At 37.2% G+C, this 26,421-nt stretch overlaps 1 protein-coding gene across 1 annotated transcript in view; it reads left to right on the top strand.

Moving 5' to 3' along the window:
• Positions 1-21,425, top strand: part of LOC124122011 (mucin-2-like) — a 140,035-nt gene extending 118,610 nt beyond the window's left edge. Inside the window, exons 60-78 of the mRNA XM_048390337.1 lie at positions 2,892-2,912; positions 4,935-4,961; positions 5,422-5,517; positions 6,007-6,027; positions 6,507-6,533; positions 6,947-7,042; positions 9,111-9,140; positions 9,746-9,766; positions 10,254-10,280; positions 10,694-10,789; positions 12,879-12,908; positions 13,514-13,534; positions 13,842-13,862; positions 16,868-16,897; positions 17,301-17,405; positions 17,662-17,703; positions 18,130-18,234; positions 18,710-18,737; positions 21,320-21,425. Of these exons, the coding sequence (XP_048246294.1) occupies positions 2,892-2,912; positions 4,935-4,961; positions 5,422-5,517; positions 6,007-6,027; positions 6,507-6,533; positions 6,947-7,042; positions 9,111-9,140; positions 9,746-9,766; positions 10,254-10,280; positions 10,694-10,789; positions 12,879-12,908; positions 13,514-13,534; positions 13,842-13,862; positions 16,868-16,897; positions 17,301-17,405; positions 17,662-17,703; positions 18,130-18,234; positions 18,710-18,735 (842 nt within the window). The 3' untranslated portion in view covers positions 18,736-18,737; positions 21,320-21,425. The remainder of the gene's footprint in view (positions 1-2,891; positions 2,913-4,934; positions 4,962-5,421; positions 5,518-6,006; positions 6,028-6,506; positions 6,534-6,946; positions 7,043-9,110; positions 9,141-9,745; positions 9,767-10,253; positions 10,281-10,693; positions 10,790-12,878; positions 12,909-13,513; positions 13,535-13,841; positions 13,863-16,867; positions 16,898-17,300; positions 17,406-17,661; positions 17,704-18,129; positions 18,235-18,709; positions 18,738-21,319) is intronic.
• The last annotated feature ends 4,996 nt before the right edge of the window (positions 21,426-26,421 follow it).

The following is a 26,421-nucleotide window of genomic DNA, read 5'->3' as shown; positions in this document are numbered from 1 at the left end:
TAATGTTCTTGAGTTTGTTTTCTGTTGGCCTCCAAATATACTGCTGTGAATGCTCTGTGTTATCTTTGAGCATATTCTAAAGTCATCACTGTGGTGACATATGTATTTTACAATTGCAACTGTATTGAGAAAAATTGCATTTCCGTCTGTCTTGATATAATTATTGCGATAGGAAGCAACTTCTCTTCGGATATTTTCTTTTTTTATCTTTATTCTGTCTTCTTCATGGTGTTCAGTCCTCAAAAATTTACAGAAGTCCTCAATGTTGATCCATTTGTTCTCCTTATCAACTAAAACCGGTATTGTGCTCAGCCCAAACATCCTTGTTAAGCAAGCCTAAAAGAAAAAGTTTGCTTGCTGGTATTATGCTGTTTTTTCATACCCAAATTAAGTTTCAATATGGTTTCAAAGAGTGTATACATTATCAAGGAATTAGTTTATCAAATATACAATTAATTATAATTAGGTTAGATAATTCTGTTTGGATTTACGTTTCAACTGTTTTTCTCGAAAGTAAATGGTAACTGGTGTGTATGTTATCATTTCTCAATACACATACATCTCTAAATAAATATATATTTACAGAAGTCACTAGGAATAACTTAAAACATTACTCACCCAACTTCATGATGTATCCAGGCTCATAAATGTAGCACTTTGTGTGATGAATATATTAACTTCACTGATAAAATGTATTCTCTCACAAGATATTTCTATGTCCACGTGTGTACACAGCTTGTTGAGGAGAGTAAAACAAATCGAAGTGGGAGAACCATGGAATATTAACTGTAGCTAAAATTAGATTGTTTATCTTTATTCAAGTTAGCAAGAAATCCTAAACCATCCAGATGCTGGAGAATTTCTCCCGCACCTCACCCCAACCCCCCAGTGTGTTAATTAATTGTCCACCAGAAAATTGGTGTTGACAGCAACAGAGATCTTAGATGTGCTCAGATCGAGCACTGCTAAGGGGGTTGTACGTAGGACTGTACTCCCTAGTGTTTCGAGTCTATTGCTAATGACAACCGATATGCCTAGTTCCAACGTTTTGTGCAATTTTGGTTTCAAGCATTCCAGTGGCATGCAACCGCTCATTTTCAGATAGACGTCGCATAACGTTTACAAGGTTTGGTCGTCGACAAAAGTTGTTTTTCACAGTTAAAACAAGAGAACTTAGTTCCACGAGGACATGATACAGATTTTCGTGTGTTGGTTTATGGTGTAGTGGATTTTTCCCATTGGTGCAGTAGGATTCGTACAAAGGACTTTTAGACGTGATTGTTTGAACATATTTGATGATAGAGACATTTAGGCGAAAGCTAAAAGTGTGATCCCCTCCTTTCTGATCTGCTTCATTATGCATATCAATTTCGGGTGGGAAAAGTAAAAACACATGAATTAAGTTAAATTTAAACTTCAGGTATGTCGATCATCTGATATTGTTCAATAAGCATCACATAGAGAAATACCATTCATTTACCTGAAGACATATTTTGATCAGTATATAAAGATTCAACAGTAAACTTTCCTTCATCACGAGAAATATTGCAGCAACTCTACCCTTTGGTGTCTATATTGATCATCTTTGGAGGCACAATCGAACATGCTCTTTTTCAAAGAGTGTCACATGACTCATTCTCAAAACTTGTGATCAGTGTTGGAGTATTCAAAGTTTAAGTAAGACGTTGAAAAAGTTTTTTGGAGGACACTCTATTTTTATACATCGGTTACCAAAATGATGACAGATGGAAATTCTTATTTTGACTTGTGGGATATATTCCGTGTTTGTTACGGTGACCTCTTGCCTTACCTTTGCGTGTGTTTGTGTTGGGTGCAATCGGTGGGAAGAACACACTCACCTTTCAGCGAACACCTGGCATAAGCACCTGGAATAGGCACTCATGCTGATTATGTACACCCGTAAAAGGAATCGTACAATGTACTCTCCTATTAGCAGAGCTTTCTCATGTTTACTGACAGGGTTTTGTTGCTTTTAACTGCAAAAGACTACTGAAGAAGTGAGCTACATTTTAACACCCTTTTAGGAACGCCACCGACCACAACGTCCCCGCCACATGAGTTACAAGACGTTCTCCATAAATATAAAACTGCATAAATATATTTTCTCAATCCTCAGGTCAAAAGACAAATTTCCTTACATTTATTTACCTGTCTGGTCCAGAGGCCTTTTTTAAATATAAGAAACGAAAAATAAAACCACCTCAACAGCTTCATTTTATTAATTAATGAGTAATAACTGAGACGGACAAAAGCATATCCTCAAGACTGTAGGAAATAAGGATTTGGCTTGTTTTTTTGCAATCTCAGAAAGAGAACCAAGTTCAAAACCCTGTCAAAACATTTTATTACAACGTTGTACACATTATTCCACATGCCAAACTTAAGGGAAAACTTCATTCCTTGATACATTGTGCTTTGTTTAAAACTCCGGTGACCATAGATACATATCTGTATTCAGAGGTTCAGGACAATTTGTAAAAAACAAAGTAGGCATCCCCGTGAACTCAACTTGCGCTCCACTTCTCCCTGATCTGTTTCCTTTTGCGTTGGACTCATTACTTTCTGCACGGACGGGCACAATCAAACCACGGCAATTGTATAACTTCAGGTGTATATCTCAGGCTACAGTCATCTGTTAGAATTCAATAATGGTGAAATAAACTAATTCCCACCTCTCACCTTTCAACGAACACCTGAAGTGATCAACATTCCTCATTGATTAAAAATACATGTTGTTGACACAGTTGGAAGCGTGCATTGGGCTCACCTTTTAGCAGAGACTATGCTGAATATAGAAATGGTTTGTTGTTTTTATGTAGACCATTAAAGAAGAAATGAGCGCCATCTTAACAACTTCTTTACCATTTCAGCACCACCAACGACCACGCCACGTAAGTAACAAGACTATCTACATTTAGGGCAATTAAAAAAATACATGGACTGTGTACAAATACGTTTCTCAATCCTCTGTTACACTATAATATATGATGCTATTGGCAACATATTAACCTCAGCGTGTCGGACATTATGGCTCAAGGGCTGCTTGACACAAATCACTGATGTTTTATATAAAGGGGAGAATAAGGAAATAAATAAAAGTATGTTTGCTAATAATATACGATTCAAAGAAAACAATCCAACATGCGTTTGAATTCTAATAACGTACCGTGGAAATACAAACTGTGTATATATTATAAACTGAAAATAACTTTTAGGCCCGATAATACATCATAATCCATGAGGTTTGAGTGAAGGGATGACAAGATTGAGTGTACCATATTTCTCAAATGTTCTTCGTTATAAATCAATTATTGAACAGATAATTCACCCTCATCTCTCTTGCATCTGGGTTATAAGCTGTATTAATACTTCATTATCAGTTATATGTTGCTTGGCAAAAGGGGGAATACCAACGGATTACGGATGAATATGTTGGACTGTGGGTAGATTAAGAGTATTAACATATGCATTCACGTGTGTGTATTAGAATATTGTTCGAAGCAAATGTCATCTGAAGATGATGGTAATTTTGTGTAATAACGGGCTTCTTCTTAGACATCAACTATGTGTAATTTGGAAATACGACATTCAGGCAAGAAATAGGTATGCTTAAGGTCACTGATTGTGACACTCTTCTTCCCGATGGCTTGTTTACGCATAGGAATAAGAATTTCTACACAGATTGACGAAACGAAAACACTGGAGCTTTGACAAAGTTCATAACTTCAGCTTCAAAGCGCTGATATAAATGAATAATGGTAAAAAAACCCAATTGCCTTACACTTCTTTACCTATTTGATCAAGGAATTGTTCTTTAAAACCAAACCACATCAACTGTTTCATATTTTAGATTTATGAGTAACAATTCAGACGGAAAAAAAATATCAACAAGACTGTAGGAAATAAGGATTTGGCTTGATATTTTGCAATTTTAAAAAAGAACCAAGTACAACTCTGCCAAAATATTTGTTTTTTCTACTTTCTATACCCTTATTCCACATGACAAACATAAGGGAAAACTTCATTCCTTGATCCATAGGGCTTTTGTTTGAAACCCTGGTGACCATAGATGCATACCTATCTTCAGAGGTTCGGGACAATTTGTCAAAAACGAAGTAGGAATACCAATACTCACAAATCGTGCTCCATTTCTCCCTGATCTGTTTCCTAATGCATAAGACTTATGACTTTCTGAACGAACAGGGAAAATCAAAACACGACAGCTGTATAGCTTAAGGTTTGTATCTTAAGCTTCAATGATCTGATATAATTCAATAATGGTCAAACAGATTAATTCTCTTTCACTTATGTTAACTTGTCTGAACTAAAAAACAAACAAGACCTTCCAAACCACACCATTTGTTTTATCATATTTTGATGTTTGAGGAGAAGGACAAAAAAGTTTCCACAAGAGTATGTAACAAGTTGGGATAACTTCAACTTTGCAATAGTCATTATTGTTCCTTTATGTCAAGCAATATTCCAGTAACCCTCAACCTTTGGCGTCTACATTTCAAATCTTTTGAGGTCAATCGTGCATGCCCTCTCTAAGAGGATTTCAAAGAGCGTCATACTGATAACTGAAAGGTTTGAAGACCTTCTTATGGTGGACATGTGAATGAATAACATTCCTCATTTGACGCTTCAGTGAAACCATTCGATGTCTGCCGAAATTCTGTATTGTTTCTATGCAATTGTGACAATACCACATGTTCCCGTATTTGTTCAGGTAAACACTTGACTTGCCATTGCATGTGTTTATGATGTGTACCACTGGTTGGTTCCGAAACGCTCACCTTCTCGCAAAAACATAGTATCATCACTATTCTACAGTGATTCAAAAACATATGGTTTTGATATAGTAGGAATGAGATATTTCATATGATTTTAGAAAGGAATTTGTACAATTTCAGCACCACCAACAACAACGACCTTACCACGTAAGTTACAAGATTGTCTTGATATAGGCCAATTTAAGAATTTATTGGGGACATCCACTTATAATTCATATGTGACTGTATGAGATATTAAGCTATTGGTTACAGACAATTACATGATAGCCCCAGAGCTTGAAATAATGTTTTTATATGTATAATAAGGGGCGAATAAGAAAATATATGAAATGTTTTCCCGAATCAATAAAATATGTCAATTTTAGAATTAATGGCCACTTACTTAAGGGACTGATAATTCATCACAATCCATAAGATTTCCTTGATCTGATCCCTATTTTACGTTTTCCAATCCAATGTATCCATTTCTATTATAGGTAACTGTATTTAAACTGTATATGTCTGTTTTGGTTGCTCAAAGGATGAGAAAAGGGAAAATGTCAATCATAATGTCCATATCAATCCAAAGTAACTTCATTCAATATATAAGACGAATCCTCATTTTCAGCCTGCAATCTTATTGGCATCGCATGTGTTGGCACTGGTAGCTGTACTATCCCAATTCCTAATCGCCAATGTCCAAGTAGTCAGGTTTGCTGCGTCTGTAAGTACTCCTAAGATACGTAGTTTACCCAAGTTATATAACATCAGTTTTTCGAAGGAATGAAATTGAAAGGTTTATTGGCCCCTCATCTCTCATCCATTTGGCAAATTATTTGTATAATTAAAAGAGGTCATCATCACGGTGATTTTGTTTTGACAGATCTGTTTCTGAATGAATATATTATGCAGTTAGTAGTTTCATAGTATTTGTACATGATACAGGTTTGTGTGGACAAGAATTTGTTAAATTAATGAACCTTTACATGTGTGTGTGGCTGATGCGATGGGTCAGGACAGTCTCACCTTTCAACGAACACCTGATATCATCAACATTCTACAGTGATTAAAAAACATGTTGGCATAGTTGGAAGCGTACATTTGGCCTTCATTTAAGCAGATAATTTGCTGAATATAGAAATGGTTTGTTGCTTTTATGTAGACCATTACTGAAGAAATGAGCACCATCTTAACACCTTCTTTACCATTTCAGCACCACCAACGACCACGACACGTAAGTAACAAGACTATCTACATTAAGGGCAATTAAAGAAATACATGGACTGCGTACAAATACATTTCTCAATTCTTAGTGACACTATAATGTATGATGCTTTCAGCAACATACGAACCTCAGCGAGTCGGCCATTATTGCCCAATGTCTGCTTGACACAATTCACTAGACTGTGATAACTAATTTTTTTCAGTCTAAAAAAGGTTTTTTTAACTTTGTACACCATTATTGAAACCCTGGTGAATCTGACATGTATGCAATTTTTACAATACCATATGTTCCCGTATTTGTTTAGGTAAACACTTGACTTGTCTTTGCTTGTGTACATGATGTGGACAACCGGTATGTTCTGATAAACTAACCTTCTAGCAAACACATAGTATCGTCATTATTCTATAGCGCTTCAACGACATCTGATTATGATATAGTGGGAATCAGAAATTTCTCATGATTATCGAGAGGAATTCTTACAATTTCAGCACCAACGACAACAATGACCTTGCCACGTACGTTACAAATCTATTTACATAAAAGACAATTAAAAAATAAATGGGATATGTACATTTAAATTTCACAGTCCTCAATAACATTTGGAAGTATTCAGTAATTGCCTTGAGTCGATCTTGATAACATGAATTCTATAATGCCTACATAAAGGGATGATCAAATAAGGACATTCATGAAATAGTATATGTTAACATTCTTTGATTCAATAATAATGATAACATCCTATCTTGGAGTGGAAAATTGTAAATTTGGAAGGAATGCAAGCTAACTTTCAGGACTGAAAATTCATCACAATCCATGAGATTTTAGAGAAAGGATGTCAAGATTACGTTTTCCGTATCGCTCTAATATTAATGCATCCACTAGAAGTATTCAACTTAGTTCTGTTGTTGATAAAAATCCTCATTTTCAGAATGCAATCTTCCTGGCGTCGGGTGTGTTGCCAGTGGTACCTGTACTATCCCAGTACCTGGTCTCCAGTGTCCAGCTGGTCAAATGTGCTGTGTCGGTAAGTACTCCTAGGATGCGGAGTTTACTCAAGTTATATAAGATGTTATCCAGCCAATGACATTGCTTGAAAGTTATTTTCGAAAAGATAATTTGCCCATCTCTATTCTTTTCAGGTAAAGATCTGTATATTTGTCACTAATTGATAGGTCATCATCAATATGATTTCGTCTTGACAGAATCTGCTTCAGGGTGATGTGTTTTTCTGTTTGTTTGTTGCAGTATGTTTATGTATTGTACAAGTTTGTTGGGAATAGAATATTATTCAAACAATGTCATCTCACGTTTATTGATGAAACAATACATGAAATACATGGCTTCATTAGCATATCTTTGTAGACTGTTGAAAAACCACATTTCAGCAAAACTACAGAACAGGTTTATTTTTGCACACGAATAAGAAACACAGGAATTTGAATAATCGGTTAGTTGGTTTGTTGTTAAACGCTGCACTCAGCAATATTCCAGCTATATATGACGGCGGTCTGTAAATAATCAAGTCTGGACCAGACAATCCAGTGATTAATTTCATGAGCATCGATGCAGGCAATTGGGATCGATGACATGCATCAACCAAGTCAGTGAGCCTGACCACCCGATCCCGTTAGTCGCCTCTTATGACAAGCATAATTGCCTGAATTTCAATAAGAAGTACAAGTTAAACTTCGATTAATAGACTTATTCCCTTTAACACATATACCCAAATGAAGAGAAATAAACGAGAGCCGTTAAACTGGCGAATCTGTTTTATATATAGATCTATGCATTAAATTCCGAGTAACAAAAAATCTATTCTTAACATTGTATGACAAGAGGAATAACTTCACCTTTGATATACTCATTGCGTCACCTTTTTAAATGTTTATGGCAGACACATGCAAGACATTTACAAATTTGGCGCATCAGTGACAGAAAAGATCTCTGATGAAATACGGATTTTTTCCGATGCATCTTATTCTTCCGTATTTGCTGAAAATATGTATCTGTGTAACGGTTATACGGTTTGGTCGTCAACAAAGTTGCTTTTCACAGAAGAGACACCAGGACTTGGTTCCATGTGTACTTTGCATGTGTGATTGTTTTCTCATTCATGGCCTTGTAAGCGTGCAATGACCTGGTTGCACGCGCAAGTACAGAGCGAATTCGCTGATGGTGACAAGTGTTTGTACTTTCGATTATCAAGCATGATTCTTAATTTATGTGTTTTATTTAATGTTGTGGGGGTTTGGATTCGCACAGAGGACTTTTAGAAGAAATTGTCGATGATTCTTTGATGATGGAGACATTTAGACAAGAGCTAAAAGTGTGATCCCCTCTTTGCTGATCTGTTTCTATATGCATAAGAATTTCGGGTTGGGAAAACCAAAACACATGAATCAAGTTTAACTTAAACTTCAGGTCGATCATCTGATATTGTTTACATAGACACATGCCTTCCTATTCATTTACCTAAATAAACTAGAAATAAAAGAGACCAGTGAAGCTGCCTGATCTGTTTCATATTTGGGTCAGTGTATAAAGATTCAACAGTAAACTTTCCTTCATGACGAGTAATATTGCAGCAACTCCATCCCTTATTATTGATCATCTTTTGAGGTACAATCGAACATGGTCTTTTTGAAAGAGTGTCATATGACTCATTCTCAAAACTTGTGATCGATGTTGCAGTATTCAATGCTTAAGTAAAACGTTGAAAATTTTCATGAAGGACACTTCTATTTTGACGCACCAGTGACCAAAATGATGACCGATGGAAATTCATATTTTGACTTATGGCATATATTCCGTGTATGATAAGGTGAACACTTGCCTTACCTTTGAGTGTGTTTGTGTTGGGTGCAATCGGTGGGCAGAACACACTCACCTTTTAGCGAAAACCTGGCATAAGAACTATTTTGATAGTGATTCAACTACTCATGCTCATTATGTACTCCCGTAAAAGGAATCGTACAATAGACTCTCCTTTTAGCAGAGCTTTCTCATGTTTACGGACAGGGTTTTGTCGCTTCTAACTTCAAAGCACTACTGAAGAAGTGAGTTACATGTTAACGCCCTTTTCACCCTTTTAGGAGCGCCACCGACCACAACGTCCCCGCCACGTAAGTTACAAGACGATTTAGATAAATATGCACTTATTTTTTCTCAATTCTGAGCTCAAAAGACAAATTCCCTCACACTTATTTACCTGTCTGATCTAGATATTGTTTTATAAAAACGACAAGTAAAACCACCTCAACTGTTTCATATTTAAGATTCATGAGTAACACTTCAGACGGCAAAACAAATCCACAAGACTTGGGCAAAGAAGGATTTGACAAATTATTTGTATAATTAAAAGAGGTCATCATCACGGTGATTTTGTTTTGACAGAATCTGTTTCTGAATGAATATATTATGCAGTTAGTAGTTTCATAGTATTTGTTCATGATACAGGTTTGTGTGGAAAGGAATTTGTTAAATTAATGAACCTTTACATGTGTGTGTGGCTGATGCGATGGGTCAGGACAGTTTCACCTTTCAACGAACTACTGATATCATCAACATTCTACAGTGATTAAAAAACATGTTGTTGACACAGTTGGAAGCGTACATTGGGCCTTCATTTTAGCAGATAATTTGCTGAATATAGAAATGGTTTGTTGCTTTTATGTAGACCATTACTGAAGAAATGAGCACCATCTTAACACCTTCTTTACCATTTCAGCACCACCAACGACCACGGCACGTAAGTAACAAGACTATCTACATTAAGGGCAATTAAAGAAATACATGGACTGCGTACAAATACATTTCTCAATTCTTAGTGACACTATAATGTATGATGCTTTCAGCAACATACGAACCTCAGCGAGTCGGCCATTATGGCCCCATGTCTGCTTGACACAATTCACTAGACTGTGTTAACTAATTTTTTTCAGTCTAAAAAAGAAGGTTTTTATAAACTTTGTACACCATTATTGAAACCCTGGTGAATCTGACATGTTTCTATGCAAATTTGAGAATACCATATGTTCCCGTATTTGTTTAGGTAAACACTTGACTTGTCTTTGCTTATGTAAATGATGTGGACAACCGGTGTGTTCTGAAAAACTAACCTTCTAGCAAACACATAGTATCGTCATTATTCTATAGCGCTTCAACGACATCTGATTATGATATAGTGGGAATCAGAAATTTCTCATGATTATGGAGAGGAATTTTTACAATTTCAGCACCAACGACAACAATGACCTTGCCACGTACGTTACAAATCTATTTACATAAAAGACAATTAAAAAATAAATGGGATATGTACATTTAAATTTCACAGTCCTCAATAACATTTGGAAGTATTCAGTAATTGCCTTGAGTCGATCTTGATAACATGAATTCTATAATGCCTACATAAAGGGATGATCAAATAAGGACATTCATGAAATAGTATATGTTAACATTCTTTGATTCAATAATAATGATAACATCCTATCTTGGAGTGGAAAATTGTAAATTTGGAAGGAATGCAAGCTAACTTTCAGGACTGAAAATTCATCACAATCCATGAGATTTTAGAGAAGGGATGTCAAGATTACGTTTTCCGTATCGCTCTAATATTAATGCATCCACTAGAAGTATTCAACTTAGTTCTGTTGTTGATAAAAATCCTCATTTTCAGAATGCAATCTTCCTGGCATCGGGTGTGTTGCCAGTGGTACCTGTACTATCCCAGTACCTGGTCTCCAGTGTCCAGCTGGTCAAATGTGCTGTGTCGGTAAGTCCTCCTAGGATGCGGAGTTTACTCAAGTTACATAAGATGTTATCCAGCCAATGACATTGCTGGAAAGTTATTTACGAAAGGAAATTTGCCCATCTCTATTCTTTTCAGGTAAAGATCTGTATAATTGTCACTAATTGATAGGTCATCATCAGTGTGATTTCGTCTTGACAGAATCTGCTTCAGGGTGATGTGTTTTTCTGTTTGTTTGTTGCAGTATGTTTATGTATTGTACAAGTTTGTTGGGAATAGAATATTATTCAAACAATGTCATCTCACGTTTACTGATGAAACAATACATGAATTACATGGCTTCATCAGCATATCTTTGTAGACTCTTGGAAAACAACATTTCGGCAAAACTACAGAACAGGTTTCTTTATGCACATGAATAAGAATTTCTGCTCAGATTGAGAAAACCAAAACACAGGAATTTGAATAATCGGTTAGTTGGTTTGTTGTTAAACGCTGCACTCAGCAATATTCCAGATATATATGACGGCGGTCTGTAAATAATCAAGTCTGGACCTGACAATCCAGTGATTAATTTCATGAGCAATGATGCAGGCAATTGGGATCGATGACATGCATCAACCAAGTCAGTGAGCCTGACCACCCGATCCCGTTAGTCGCCTCTTATGACAAGCATAATCGCCTGAATTTCAATAAGAAGTACAAGTTAAACTTCGATAGACTTATTCCCTTTAACACATTTACCCAAATGAAGCTGAAATAAACGAGAGCCGTTTAACCGGCGAATCTGTTTTATGTATAGATCTATGCATTAAATTCCGAGTAACAAAAAATCTATTCTTAACATTGTATGACAAGAGGAATAACTTCACCTTTGATATACTCATTGCGTCACCTTTTTAAATGTTTATGGCAGACACATGCAAGACATTTACAAATTTGGCGCATCAGTGACAGAAAAAATCTCTGATGAAATACGGATTTTTTCCGAAGCATCTTATTCTTCCGTATTTGCTGAAAATATGTATCTGTGTAACGGTTATACGGTTTGGTCGTCAACAAAGTCGCTTTTCACAGAAGAGACACCAGGACTTGGTTCCATGTGTACTTTGCATGTGTGATTGTTTTCTTATTCATGGCCTTGTAAGCGTGCAATGACCTGGTTGCACGCGCAAGTACAGAGCGAATTCGCTGATGGTGACAAGTGTTTGTACTTTCGATTATCAAGCATGATTCTTAATTTATGTGTTTTATTTAATGTTGTGGGGGTTTGGATTCGCACAGAGGACTTTTAGAAGAAATTGTCGATGATTCTTTGATGATGGAGACATTTAGACAAGAGCTAAAAGTGTGATCCCCTCTTTGCTGATCTGTTTCTATATGCATAAGAATTTCGGGTTGGGAATATCAAAACACATGAATCAAGTTTAACTTAAACTTCAGGTCGATCATCTGATATTGTTTACATAGACACATGCCTTCCTATTCATTTACCTATATAAACTAGAAATAAAAGAGACCAGTGAAGCTGCCTGATCTGTTTCATATTTGGGTCAGTGTATAAAGATTCAACAGTAAACTTTCCTTCATGACGAGTAATATTGCAGCAACTCTATCCTTTATTATTGATCATCTTTTGAGGTACAATCGAACATGGTCTCTTTCAAAGAGTGTCATATGACTCATTCTAAAAACTTGTGATCGATGATGCTGTATTCAATGCTTAAGTAAAACGTTCAAAATTTTCATGAAGGACACTTCTATTTTGACGCACCAGTGACCAAAATGATGACCGATGGAAATTCATATTTTGACTTGTGGCATATATTCCGTGTATGTTAAGGTGAACACTTGCCTTACCTTTGAGTGTGTTTGTATTGGGTGCAATCGGTGGGCAGAACACACTCACCTTTTAGCGAACATCTGGCATAAGAACTATTTTGCTACTATTCAACTACTCATGCTCATTATGTAGTCCCGTAAAAGGAATCGTACAATAGACTCTCCTTTTAGCAGAGCTTTCTCATGTTTACGGACAGGGTTTTGTCGCTTCTAACTTCAAAGCACTACTGAAGAAGTGAGTTACATGTTAACGCCCTTTTTACCCTTTTAGGAGCGCCACCGACCACAACGTCCCCGCCACGTAAGTTACAAGACGACTTAGATAAATATACACTTATTTTTTCTCAATTCTGAGCTCAAAAGACAAATTCCCTCACACTTATTTACCTGTCTGATCTAGAAATTGTTTTATAAAAACGACAAGTAAAACCACCTCAACTGTTTCATATTTAAGATTCATGAGTAACACTTCAGACGGCAAAACAAATCCACAAGACTTGGGCAAAGAAGGATTTGGCAAATTATTTGTATAATTAAAATAGTTCATCATCACGGTGATTTTGTTTTGACAGAATCTGTTTCTGAATGAATATATTATGCAGTTAGTAGTTTCATAGTATTTGTACATGATACAGGTTTGTGTGGAAAGGAATTTGTTAAATTAATGAACCTTTACATGTGTGTGTGGCTGATGCGCTGGGTCAGGACAGTCTCACCTTTCAACGAACACCTGATATCATCAACATTCTACAGTGATTAAAAAACATGTTGTTGACATAGTTGGAAGCGTACATTGGGCCTTCATTTTAGCAGATAATTTGCTGAATATAGAAATGGTTTGTTGCTTTTATGTAGACCATTACTGAAGAAATGAGCACCATCTTAACACCTTCTTTACCATTTCAGCACCACCAACGACCACGGCACGTAAGTAACAAGACTATCTACATTAAGGGCAATTAAAGAAATACATGGACTGCGTACAAATACATTTCTCAATTCTTAGTGACACTATAAAGTGTGATGCTTTCAGCAACACACGAACCTCAGCGAGTCGGCCATTATGGCCCCATGTCTGCTTGACACAATTCACTAGACTGTGTTAACTAATTTTTTTCAGTCTAAAAAAGAAGGTTTTTATAAACTTTGTACACCATTATTGAAACCCTGGTGAATCTGACATGTTTCTATGCGTGACATGAGTGACATCTTAACACATTCCTTACAATTTCAGCACCACCCACGACCACGGCACGTAAGTACCAAGACTATCTACATTGAGGGCAATTAAAGAAATACATGGACTGCGTACAAATACATTTCTCAGTTCTCAGTGACACCATAACATACGATGCTATTGGCACCAATGAACCTTAGCGTGTCAGCCATTATGGCTCAAGGGCTGCTTGACACAATTCACTGATGTTTATGTAGTGGGGAGTATAAGGGAATACAAAAAAGCACGTTTTGCTTATAATATCCGATTCCGTAAAAACAATCAGCCATGCGTTTGAATGTTAAAAACAACCTACCGTGGAGATACAAACTGTGTATTCATTATGAATCGAAAATAACTTTCAGGCCAGATAATTCCTCAAAGGTTTGAGTGAAGGGATGAAGTGTACGAACATTCCCCAATGTTCTTCGAAATAATTTTTTTTGAACAGGTAATGTTTTTAGATGTACTTACAGTTACATGTACAGTTTAATGTTGTTTGGCAACAGGGGGAATAACAATGGGATTGCGGGTGAATATATTATACTGTTGGTAGATTAAGAGTGTTAACATATGTATTCACTAGTGTGCTTTAGAATATTATTTGAAGGAAATGTCATCTGAAGATGACATAGACAACAATTTTTGTGAAATATTGGCCTTCCTCGTAGACACCAGCTATGTTAAATTTGGAAATACGACAATCAGGCAGGAAGTAGGCATGGTTATGGTCACCGATTGAGCCCCTCTTCTTCCCGATCGGTTGCTTTATGCATAGGAATCAGAAGTTCTGCACGGATTGGCGAAATTTAAAAACAGGCATTTAGAGAAGGTGCTTCATAAAAAAAAACAAAAAAACAGTTTCAACTGATAATAACTGTTGTTGACGACAGTGTAATTGGGCTCCAAAGAAAAAATGATGCTTTGGAATCATAACCCCAAAATAGGTTTATTAAAATAAGACCAACATAGTAGTATTTGGATATGTATTTACCCTTGTGAATTGGAAATAGAAGAGACCCGTGACACAGCCTCATCTGTTTCATACTGAGATAAGTTTGTAGAGATGAAATTAGTTGGTGAGTTAAGATTTATAGTTACATCGGCAATATTTCAGCCATATCGTGACGAAATCAAGTTGTACAGAAATAACGCATGAATATAGACTAAAGAAACTGTCGACAAAGGACAGTTAAAGAACTAGACCAACATAGCTATAGACATAAAACTAGTAAGTAACTATTAAAAATTGACTATTCAGTACAATATATTATAAAAATTGGCTAGAGATCACCGGTAACTAAAGTTAAGCCACCGTAAAAGGCACCACGGTGACATACGGTACATCTGGTTCCTACGTGATACCCCAGCAGGATTTACACCCTCCCTCTGGCAACTGGTGATTGTTAGAAAGTTTAAGCCAAAAGCATGTAACAACCAGCAAGTATTCTGCGATTAAAATCACGGAAAATTAAAAATACTTTGAATGAAATGGGACTTTCGTTCCCTCTCAGAAGGACATTTATTTTACGTTACTTCAACCCCCTTTGAAGGTACGGCCACTTACAATTACAGTTATATTATCTTTCTACCAAATTCGAATCACTTACATTTTACAAGACATATTATCAAAATCTCTATTATCTATTAACCCAATTTCTTTAAAAGAATCCAGATTAAATGAGTACTTACCTGATTAAAAAGATCCTTGATGGATGAAACCTGAAAATAATTATCCCTTGTGGCGGAAAAATCAATACAGTTAAGCTAGACATGCTCGACTGTGATTCTTTCAACACAAGGGATACAGAATGGAGGATCTCCACCTTTTAATAAATATTCATGTGTATAACGCCAATGGTCGATACGACATCTACTTCCGGTCTGATAAGTTGCCAAGACAGAAGCCTGAAAGGAGAAGTATTATCTTCATCAATATTGGCAGCTGTAATGTGGGGTTTAATCCGAATGCCTAGTGGTGGGACCAGCTGTGGCGTACTGGGGAAAAGTTCTTCGTAAAAGGATGGTATGTTGAGCTGTATTGCAACCGGTCTCGTCTTTGGTGTCGACATATCACAACGTTTTAGGTACGATCGAACCTGCTCATTTTTCGACGATTTCATAAAGCAGCATACGGGTCTAGCTCAAGTGTTGTTTGATTACAGCAACAGCAATCAAGGACTCAGTAAGGCTCTGAATTAGTTTCACGGTAGACACACGCTGAACATTTTCCAACTTTGAAGCATCAGTGACAAATCAGATGTCTGATTGAATTCACTTGTTTCTGACTTAGTTATGATTTACACAATATTCCTCCTTGTTTGATCAAGTGCCTTTTCATGTGTATGTGATGGTTGCAACGTAACCTTTTAGCAAAAAACTCTTATGATCACTATTTCGTAGTGAGTCAGAAATCCGTGCTTATGATACATCCGGGGTTGAATAGGTCTTCAGCAACCCATGCTTGCTGTGAGGCAAACTATGCTTGTCGTAAAAGGCTACAAACGGGATCGGATGGTCAGGCTCGCTGACTTGGTTGATGCATGTCATCGATCCCAAAATTGCGTGATGATATCAATCACTGGATTGTCTGGTCCAGACTCGATTATTTACAGACCGCAATCATATAACTGGAATATTGCTGAGTGCGGTGGTCAGGCTCGCTGATTTAGTTGATGGGTGTCGTCGTATCCCAATTACGTGGATCGTGCTCATAATATCAATCACTGGATTGTCTGATTCAGACTCGATTATATACAGACTGACGACATAAAGCTGGAATATTGCTGAGTGCGGGGTTATACAACAAACAAAAAATTGCCAATATTCGAGTTTGGACCATACAATCCGGTGATTGATATAATGAGCATCGATCCACGCAAATAGGATGCCATGACATGCGTCAACCATGCATCAACCATGCATCAACCAGCGAGCCAGACGACGTTGGGCTCATCATGCCACGAGCATAGTCGCCTTTTGCTAGAATCACGGATAGCGGAATGCGCCACTAAAATAATAGGATGTATTTGTTATCGTTTCAGTACAACCTATGACCACAACGGCTTTGCAACGTAAGTTACAAGAATATGTACATTAAGGGTTATAAAGAAATAAGTTAGGGAGGCACCTTTACCTTTGTCGATCCGCAAAGGCACTGTTAGGTATTCAACTCTCTGCTGCAGAGGTCATTGTGAGGTCACTGTGATTAATTCATTAAAGCCTATGTGGAGGGTAAAACATGAATTCCGATTCTGAATAGAAGTACATTGACCTCCTCAGTCCGGATCCAGTTAATGCGATCATGGTGCCTCCAATTTTGGCCACAACAAGCGATTAACATTACGGTGAGCGTGCATTTCAATAGGATGGAAGTCACATTAAAAGATGGGTACTCTCAATGTCGTGTTTGGACATAGAACCTGTTGTGAATGCATTAGACATGATTAAATTCAGTTAACAATTCTCAAATTTCAGCATGCGATTTACCCGGAATCCTTTCATGTATCGCCTCGAGTTCCTGTGATCCTGATGGAATCGTTCAGGCTCGACAATGTCCAAGTGGTCAGGTGTGCTGTTCAAGTAAGTAATTATACGACCTCTGAGATCACCCCTTAGTGATAACTATGTGTTAAATTTTGCCGCGAACGATAATTACACACTTTTTCTTTGAGACTTTCTTATGACAAGCAGTCCCGTTTCCTATATTGTAAGAGTGTTCGTGCAGTTATCTCAGCATATTTTAAAGTATTTTAAAAGATACACACCAACGTCTTTATTATGCCGCACGAATTAAAGAATTTATTTTATGTTCATAAATCTCATTCTTTCCATTCAGATTTCTTTACTATAACACCAATGGCAACAACGACTTTGGCACGTAAGTTAAATCAGGATCAAGAGATACGAGTCAGTTAATGAGTATTATGTCAGTCGGTGTCATAAGGATATAATTTGTTTCCGGTAACTAGAAACGTTCACATAGCATACATCTTTGTCTTGTTTCAAGCCCGTGGCGATATTAGATCTTCAACGACCCATGCTTGCCGTAAGAGGCGACTAATGGGATCGGGTGGTCAGGTTCGTTGACTTGATTCATGCATGTCATCGTGTCCCAAATGCGTAGATCGATGCTCATGATGTCAACCAATGGATTGTCCAGGTTCGATTATTTACATACCGTCGTCATAAAGCTGGAATATTGCTGAGTGAGACGTAAGAAACAAAGAATTGTTTCAAAAGAGTCCCACGCTTTACATTCAAAACATACGTGAACATATTTGCTTTGACATATCTCTCATTTCAGCTTGCGATTTACCCGGGATACTCTCATGTGTTCCTTCGATTGTCTGTAACGCTGATGGAATCGTTCAGGCTCGACAGTGTCCAACTGGTCAGGTCTGCTGTTCAAGTAAGTAATTCAAACGGTAATGTAGGTAGCCAGTACACAAACGAACAGAGCTAGGCCACCTCGCTTTGGGACTAACGGTGCTTCTGTTTCCAGCAGGATTTACGTTTGTTTGTTTATTTGTTGTTTAACGCCGCACCCAGCAGTATTCAAGCTATACCCCCCTCTCCATGTACCTAAGAATAAGAATAGGTTAAACGTTTATTATATTTATATTATTATACGTTTTTCTTTACTTATAGGCAGCAAAATCTTTAAAGTTTACGAGCACCTGGTGTCATCACTGATTTTTTGTGTGCTCCTATCATATAATTTCCACAGCCATATTGCCCCTGACGCCAATGGAATCTGTTTCAGCGAATAATTAATACTGGAATTCGATTGGTTACTTGCCACCGTGATATTGCTGTCTGTGGCACACACTAAACTCGATGTTTGATGTGCTTAAAGTACTTACGAATACAACTATTTATTTCAGGTGCCTTCACTCTGGCCCCAAATTAACGGTAAGTTAAACAATTATATTGATCATTATCATCCAACTTTCAAACAAAATATTCCCAAAGTTTGGGTATCATTACTTTATCGTAGTGAAGTGTTTTATCTATCCAGGAACTTCACGAGAATGTATGTAACGTTTCAAACAAATAGTCATTCACTTTTCAGTCTCATTCATTCTGGGACTGACCGTTTACTATTCTGTGGCTGGGGGCTGGGATTTTGTCTCGAGATTAGACTCTTTTCAGCTGTCACTGCAACACAAGATATTTATTAATAAAAACTATGATCCTGAATATATTTTTTTCAACAGCCTGAAGCATTATTATTGGTTCAAAAATTAACTTGGACATTTCTTATTTTTTTTCTAAAATCCCAGCCCCAACACAGAAAATATTAAATTATCTTTGGAGAAAAACATTCTACATCTGCAATGTAGAGCTATGTTACCAATTGATGTTGTTACGGCACTAAAAGCTGAATGGTCTGTTCCAAATCCAACCTAACGCTTTAATCTAAGGGAAACATCTCAAATCTACCATTAAACGCTAGTGATGCGGCATTGGATGAGCCCGTTGTTTTCAGTAGGTTGTCAATATGAATTACCGAATCAACGAAAAACACGTAAGGCACTGAATGCTCATTGTTAAATGTTTATATCTCAGGCATTGGAAGTGAACAGTACACCTACTTCTTACGCCAACAGTTAGCAAACCTAAAGAAAATCACTGCTCAATGGGAAGCATAAAAATTCATGACGTTACATTTGATTAAAGAAAGGTTCGAAATGTCAAGCTATATGTTTCAAACTTGAAATCCTTCTCTCTGTCGACGTCTTTCGTGTATTCACATTTATGATGATATCCTAAAATCATCCTACAAATAAAGACTGAAATATCCCGGCACACAGTGATTGGTTATCCCCTAATCATGCAGTCATGGTAACGATGTGAATGAGGATCAATTCTAACCTAGGTAATATTCCCTAACAGATTTCATCTGTCATTAAGCATAGTGCATCAACCAAGTCGATCCACCCGATCCCGTCAGTCGCCTCTTACGAATTTGAAAGCATAGCCGTCTTTTACAAGCATGGGTCGGATGCTGTATCAAGTGACATGCATCAACCAAGTCAGCAAACCTGACCACCCGATCCCCGTTAGTCCCCTCTTACTGCAAGCATGGGTTGCTGGAGACATATGGAGTGTAATTTGATTGGAACCCGACATCGTGTCATTCGAACGTTGTCCACAACCAAGCTATAGTAGTAAACTAAAGGGCAAAAAAAAATTTCTGGTCTAAAACAAAACAGAAGCAAAATTTAGTATCAGTTGATGTTTTATTTTAAAAACAATTATTCCAAAACGGTATTTGAAAATGACAAGATCATGCTGGGTGCACTGTCCAGTATTCGATGACACCCTCAGAATCGACGTTGATGTCTTTTAAAGTCCTGTGCTAAACACATAGCTCAGTATCGGATGTGACCTCCCTCCAGGATAGACGCAGGCCCTAATACAACGTGAAACTGAGTACACGAGTCTCCTGACATCCTGATTAGGGATCCTACGCCATTGTTCCTGCAGGACAATTGCCAAGGCATCTCTAGTCAATGGCGGCTGTTGACGTTTCCGAATCTTGCGTCAAAGTTGGTCCCAGGTCCGGTGATCTGGCTGGCCACTGTAATACGGTCACGTTGTTGGCGTTCAGAAATTCGCTAGTGACTCGAGCTGTGTGAGGGGTGGTGTTGTCCTGCTGGAACAGCGGATGTCGTTGCAGGAAAGGCAGTACGATAGGCCGCAAAACCTCATCAATGTAACGACGAGCAGGGAGGTTGCCGTCGATGATGACCAGATTTGTGCAGTCCTGGCCCATCTCAGCCTGCGACGTCGGTGTGGAAACGTTAACGTCATGCCCTTGAAAGGTCGATAGGCACGGACACCATACAGGCGGTGTCGTGAAGCAACGGTCATTCTGCAGACTGGATCTCCAGGGCTGTTTGCGGATGATGACGTCACAGTTAGGAATCTGGACTTTAGGTGAAGCACCCGTAAATACAGGTCTTCCTGTGGGGTCGTGACCTTGGGTCTTCCACTCCTCGGCCTGTCTGCAGTACTGACAGTTTGCCTGTGACACGTGACAAGTCTCGCAATGATGCACTTGAAGCAGCCCGTGATCCTGGCAACGTGCTCCTGCGTCGCTCCCATTTGCAACATACCGATGGCTCTCCCTCTCTGCTCTGCGGTTAGTCAATGCATGTTCGTTGTTTTAGACAGTTTCAATGTGATGAGAGAGAGAAATCCTGCTCATGTTTTATACTAGAATTTCATACGGGTAACTTTGTGCACATTTTACATTATCAGTGATTTAATTCACTTTTCTCGCAAATCACGTGAAACACGTGCACATGTTCACAGGGAATAGGTAAGTTGCATTCCAGTTGTGTGTTCCAAACTGGTATCGTGCTGTATGGCAAATGTGTTGAAAACTGACGACCATTATTTGTTTGGCGGCGTTTCTTTTGCCGGCTAGTTTATATATGTATTAATGATATAGATATATAATACACTAGACTTATCGTGTTTTTCAGCAACTCGCACAACGGCAGTTAACGGATGGGTGGTAGCAACGCACGCCCGAGATCACGTCATTGATTGTCTGCATATACATATCCATAAATAAAGAGGTATATCTGATTTATGTTTTTTGTTTTGTTTTTTTGTTTTTTGTTAAACGCTGCATTCAGCAATATTCCAGCTTTACGACGGCGGTCTGCAAATAATCAAGTTTGGACCAGACAATCACGTGATCATCGATCCACGCAATCGGGATACGATGACATGCACCAACCAAGTCAGCGAGCCTGACCACCCGATCCCGTTAGTCGCCTCTTACGTACAAGCATAGTCGCCTTTTACGGCAAGCATGGGTTGCTGAAGATCTATTCTAACCCGGATCTTCACGGGACGCTGAAAAGTCAGTTTTAGGATATGAAACCTGTTATGTCAGTTTTAGGATATGAAATCTGTTAATGGAATTCAGACACGCGCCAAGAAGTCAAACTAAACCATGTTACGTAGTTTATTGAAATAACATATCCCTCCGCTATTCACAGTTACCTTTATCGGACAATGAGTTTGGGTATAACAGTAAATTATTTTTTAATGTGAAGTTTACACGATATGCGGCTTTTCCATTGGACGCGAGGTCGGTCTCATGACCTCGAAATTGAATTTCATAAGTGTATGAACGACATATTTTGACGTCCATACGTATTTCACGAGACTGTATTCCTGAAATGAGGTGAACATTGACGGACTACTTTCACATTCCTGGGGAATTCCTTAGCACGAAAGAATACAGAAGCGTTGTTTCTAATCATTTAGATACTTTAATTTTGAACTTAGCGTTTTAGCATACATTGGATCGGAATAAGTCAGAGAGTTTGATTGCATGCCCGTTCAAGGATATCCTCGGTACAATCCATCCCAGAGAACAAAACTGAGGAAAGTCCATCTATCGTAGTATCGACTCGATCCGTGTACAGACAACAATGACAGTATACAGCAATCTAGGAACTTACCTTAGTATCTTTTTGACACATCTTTACAATCACCTTCCAATGACCGGCAAGCTGGTCAGTGATGACTAACACTTGAAATAGACACAGGTTCATTAATAACTTCGGAAATCTTTCTCGTCACGTTTATCGTGCCGGCCATTTTGACGTCTTGTTCTTTATGTAAATGTAATACGACGCTTTGTCATTGTGATGGGCTTACCGATGTAGTTCTCAACAGACCTTTCCAATCAAATAAGAATATGATTAGAAGACATTTGTTGTAAACAAACTGAAACAGATGTTCTCGTAAAACAAGTTGAGCATATATACGCTCGTGTAACCTCTCTTTTTGGGGAACTATTTTATTCCGCGACACAACTTGCTGTTTTGTGGCTGTCAGCGTAAACAAGAAGTCACACGTATAGATCTAGCGCTACATCCCTCGAGGTATAAAATAGTGATATACAAAATCATAAGAATTGACTTGTATGTGTTCATTAGTGTAACAACCTTAATGGAGTGGAACGTCGTCGCATGGCTCGGTTTTGGGCGTTAATAAAATACACTGACGCAAGTATAGTCTAATAAGATCAACTGGATAATTGAATATGCTTTCTTGTACATATTGCATAACATCACTACACATAATATTAACAGTTGCAGTAACACATAATACAGTGAGTGAATTAAACCCCACTTTGAACATTATTTCAATTATATCATGGCGTATCAGATTGATGTGGGATAAAATCCCGAAGTGGTTCAAGCCTGTAAAAACATTTTGTCCGTCAAAGATATGGACGGGGATCTATAATGTGTTCGTACAGATAATACATATCACACATTTGGCAAGATGTATTCACTCTGAGAATTATGGTTAATCAGAAGGTTTAGACTCTGACATCGGCATGCAGTTGAACTCATCCCAATCCCATTATTGATAATCCTTCTTGAAGATATATGCAAAAGTGCAATTTGACATTTTATCTTTTAATTGGCATGTTAGGCTTCTATTTCATAACTCAGTTTTATTTGTACGGATTACTGTGGAATCCTATAGAAGGGACATTGACGCTTTGTCGCACTGTCGCCCTGACAAAAAAAACAACAAACGAACAAGAAAAACGGGTCAAAATTAACCAATGCGACAAGGCGGTAACTCGACATTTTGGCCATTTATGGCATTGTCAAGGTCAGAATATGTCTCGTTGTCGCATTGTCGCCCAGTCTCTCTCTCACTCTCTCTCTCTCTCTCTCTCTCTCTCTCTCTCTCTCTCTCTAAATAGAGGTCAACAATGCCTTCTGGCATAGGACCCTGGGCAGATTTATAATGTATTCAAAATCTTATGTTTTCCATAATAACTATGTTCAATATAAGGAAATATTCAAAACTGAAATTTCCATGGCGTGACCAGCCGTAGTGTGTTGGGCACTGTACGTGCAACCAGTGCCCTAAACTACCAGAACAGAACAGAACTATTACGCCCAAGGCTACAAAAAGTAGCATGTTGAGGTTTAACAGGAGATGTGACGTATGAAAGTGATGGCAGCTATAATAGTTATTTAAATATAGCCATTACTATTTTACAATATTTTGATAATTTTTTCAAGAAGATATTATTTTTACAATGAAACATCTGTTGAAGTTTAAACATAGATGGATGTACAATAAGAGTCTTTGGTATGTATAGTTGTCTTACTTCTTTAAAATATTCACATTTATAAATATAATGATATTCATCCGCAATGTCTTGGCTTTTACAAACAGTACACTTTCTATCTAATAAAGGTGTGTGATTCAATCTTCCACATTCAATCGGTAAATAATGGCAAGAAGTTCTGAAAAGTAGTAGAGGTATGTACACTCGTTTTGGTAAATTACACAGATATGTTTCCAGTGAGATATTATCTTTAATGACTTTATAAAAATTTCCTGTACTTGAATTTGTGACATCAGAATTCCATCGTTGTATAAACTGATCTTCCAGACAAGTTCTAATCACACATGTAAGCCAATCAACTGATGAAAATGACTGATTTATCCAAACATTGTTATCACCTGTCATAACAAGGATATGTTTAACAAACTTTATCCAATTTTGGTGTTGATTATTTACAGTTTAGTTATAATACAAATTTTTATACACAATTAAAGAAAGTTTGGTGGCTTTTCCAGATAACATTCTTCCCCAAAAAGTAATGATTCTTGTCATGACAGTAATATACAGAGGTTTTCGTCCTGTTTCGCCGTATATCATATATAAAGCTGTACTTTTCTTTACAGGAATTAGTTTTCTTAAAAAAGATAAATGTACATTTTCAATCATAAATAAATTTTCAAAACCCCATACTTCACATCCATATATTAAAATTAGTAGAACAGTAGCATCAAATAGTTTTAACTGACAACTTATAGATAAACTATAATATCTAGATTTTGTTAAGATAAAATGGACTGCCTTTGCTGCCTTCTCTCACAGTTCTTTCTTGTTTACATTAAATGTACAGTTTTTATTAAATATAATAGCTGAGTATTTGTATGATTTAACGTTTTCTAAATGTTTATTGCACAGAGAGAATTTGGTTTCGTAGTGTTTCTTGATTCCTCCAAAAAATATTACTTGGGACTATTTAACGTTAATTTTCAATTTCCAGTGTTTACAGTATTGTGTGAATCCATCTAGTAGTTTCTGTAGGTCTTCCTTACAGTTTGCTATTAGTACTGTGTCATCGGCGTATAATAATGCAAAAAGAACTATTGATGTAGTTATAATTGATTCTTGGCAGTCATTAGTATCAGTTATACCTTCACAGTCTTGAGATATAAGAAAAGGTTCAAGGTCATTTAGGAAGATGGAGAAGAGAAGAGGTGATACGTTCTCTCCCTGTCTGACACCTTTAATACATGAGAACATTGGACTGGTTTCATCTTTGTTAGTCACACATGATTTAATTCCTTTATACATATTGAGGATAACTTGCAGACATTTACCGTGTATACCTTCTTTAATAAGTTTACCCGCAAGTCCAATTCTCCAAATATTGTCAAATGCTTTTTCAAAGTCTATAAAACAACAGAATATTTTTGTTTTCGATTCTTCAAGTTGTTTATTAGGCTATAAAGAGTAAATATGTGATCCATTGTCGAATATCCCTTCCTAAATCCTGCTTGCACTTCTGATATAGCATCTACTGAGTCCAAAAATGTGGTAAGTCTGTTATTAAGAACCGAGGTGAATAGTTTACTCAGACAACTGACTAATGTTATGGGCCGGTAATTTTCTGGATTATTAATGTCTCCTTTGTTTTTGTAAATTGGTTTTATGATTCCTTTTAGCCATGTTTTGGGGAAATGTCCACTGTCAAGTATCTTGTTAAACAAAAGTTCATAAGTTTTAAGCATAATATGTTGTGTACTTGTGATATATTCATTTATAATGTTGTCTATTCCACTTGCCTTGTTGTGTTTCAGCTGTGGTATAGCATGCAATATTTCAGGTGTTGTTATTGGCTGATTCAGAACAGTATCATGAGAGTCTGTATTAAAGTCAATGTTCGTATCTGTTTCAATCTCACTATTTTCATTCTGTGCCCTAAAATATTCAAAAAGCTCATCAATAGGTGGTGATTTATCATTTCGTGTTCCACGTTTTAACAATTTCCAGAAAGATTTAGTATCATGTTGTTGCAGATTATCTATCTTCTTTTGCAACACATCTCTATGGAGTCTACTATATTTGACGAGAGTCGTTTTATATGTTCTGCTTGCATTTACGAGCCTCATTTTATTTTGTGTTGTTTTATCTTTATTAAAGAATGTCCTGGCCTTGTGGTACTTCCCTCGTGCTAATTTGGACTCTTTGCCAAACCATGGTTTAATTAATTTAACATGTTTTACAGTGTTCGATTACCTGATGGTGTTAGTTCCAAATGTATCTTTAGCTGCCTTGATGAAAATTTCACTTAATTTATCCACAATATCATTAAGGCTATTTTCTTTGTTTACACCTAATCCTACCTCTATAAGTTGCTGGTTGATGTGATTGATTTCATCTGTGTTGACAGCAGCAGTATATTCCTGAGATATTCTTTTGTTCCATTTCCTAGTTTTGTTTTGAATTGGTGTGGTG

This window comes from Haliotis rufescens, unplaced genomic scaffold (assembly GCF_023055435.1).
Source record: "Haliotis rufescens isolate VD_foot unplaced genomic scaffold, xgHalRufe1.0.p SCAF_9, whole genome shotgun sequence".
Classification (NCBI taxonomy): Eukaryota; Metazoa; Mollusca; class Gastropoda; order Lepetellida; family Haliotidae; genus Haliotis; species Haliotis rufescens.
Note: the sequence above shows the minus strand (reverse complement) of the source record. Positions and strands in the feature narration are given on the sequence as shown.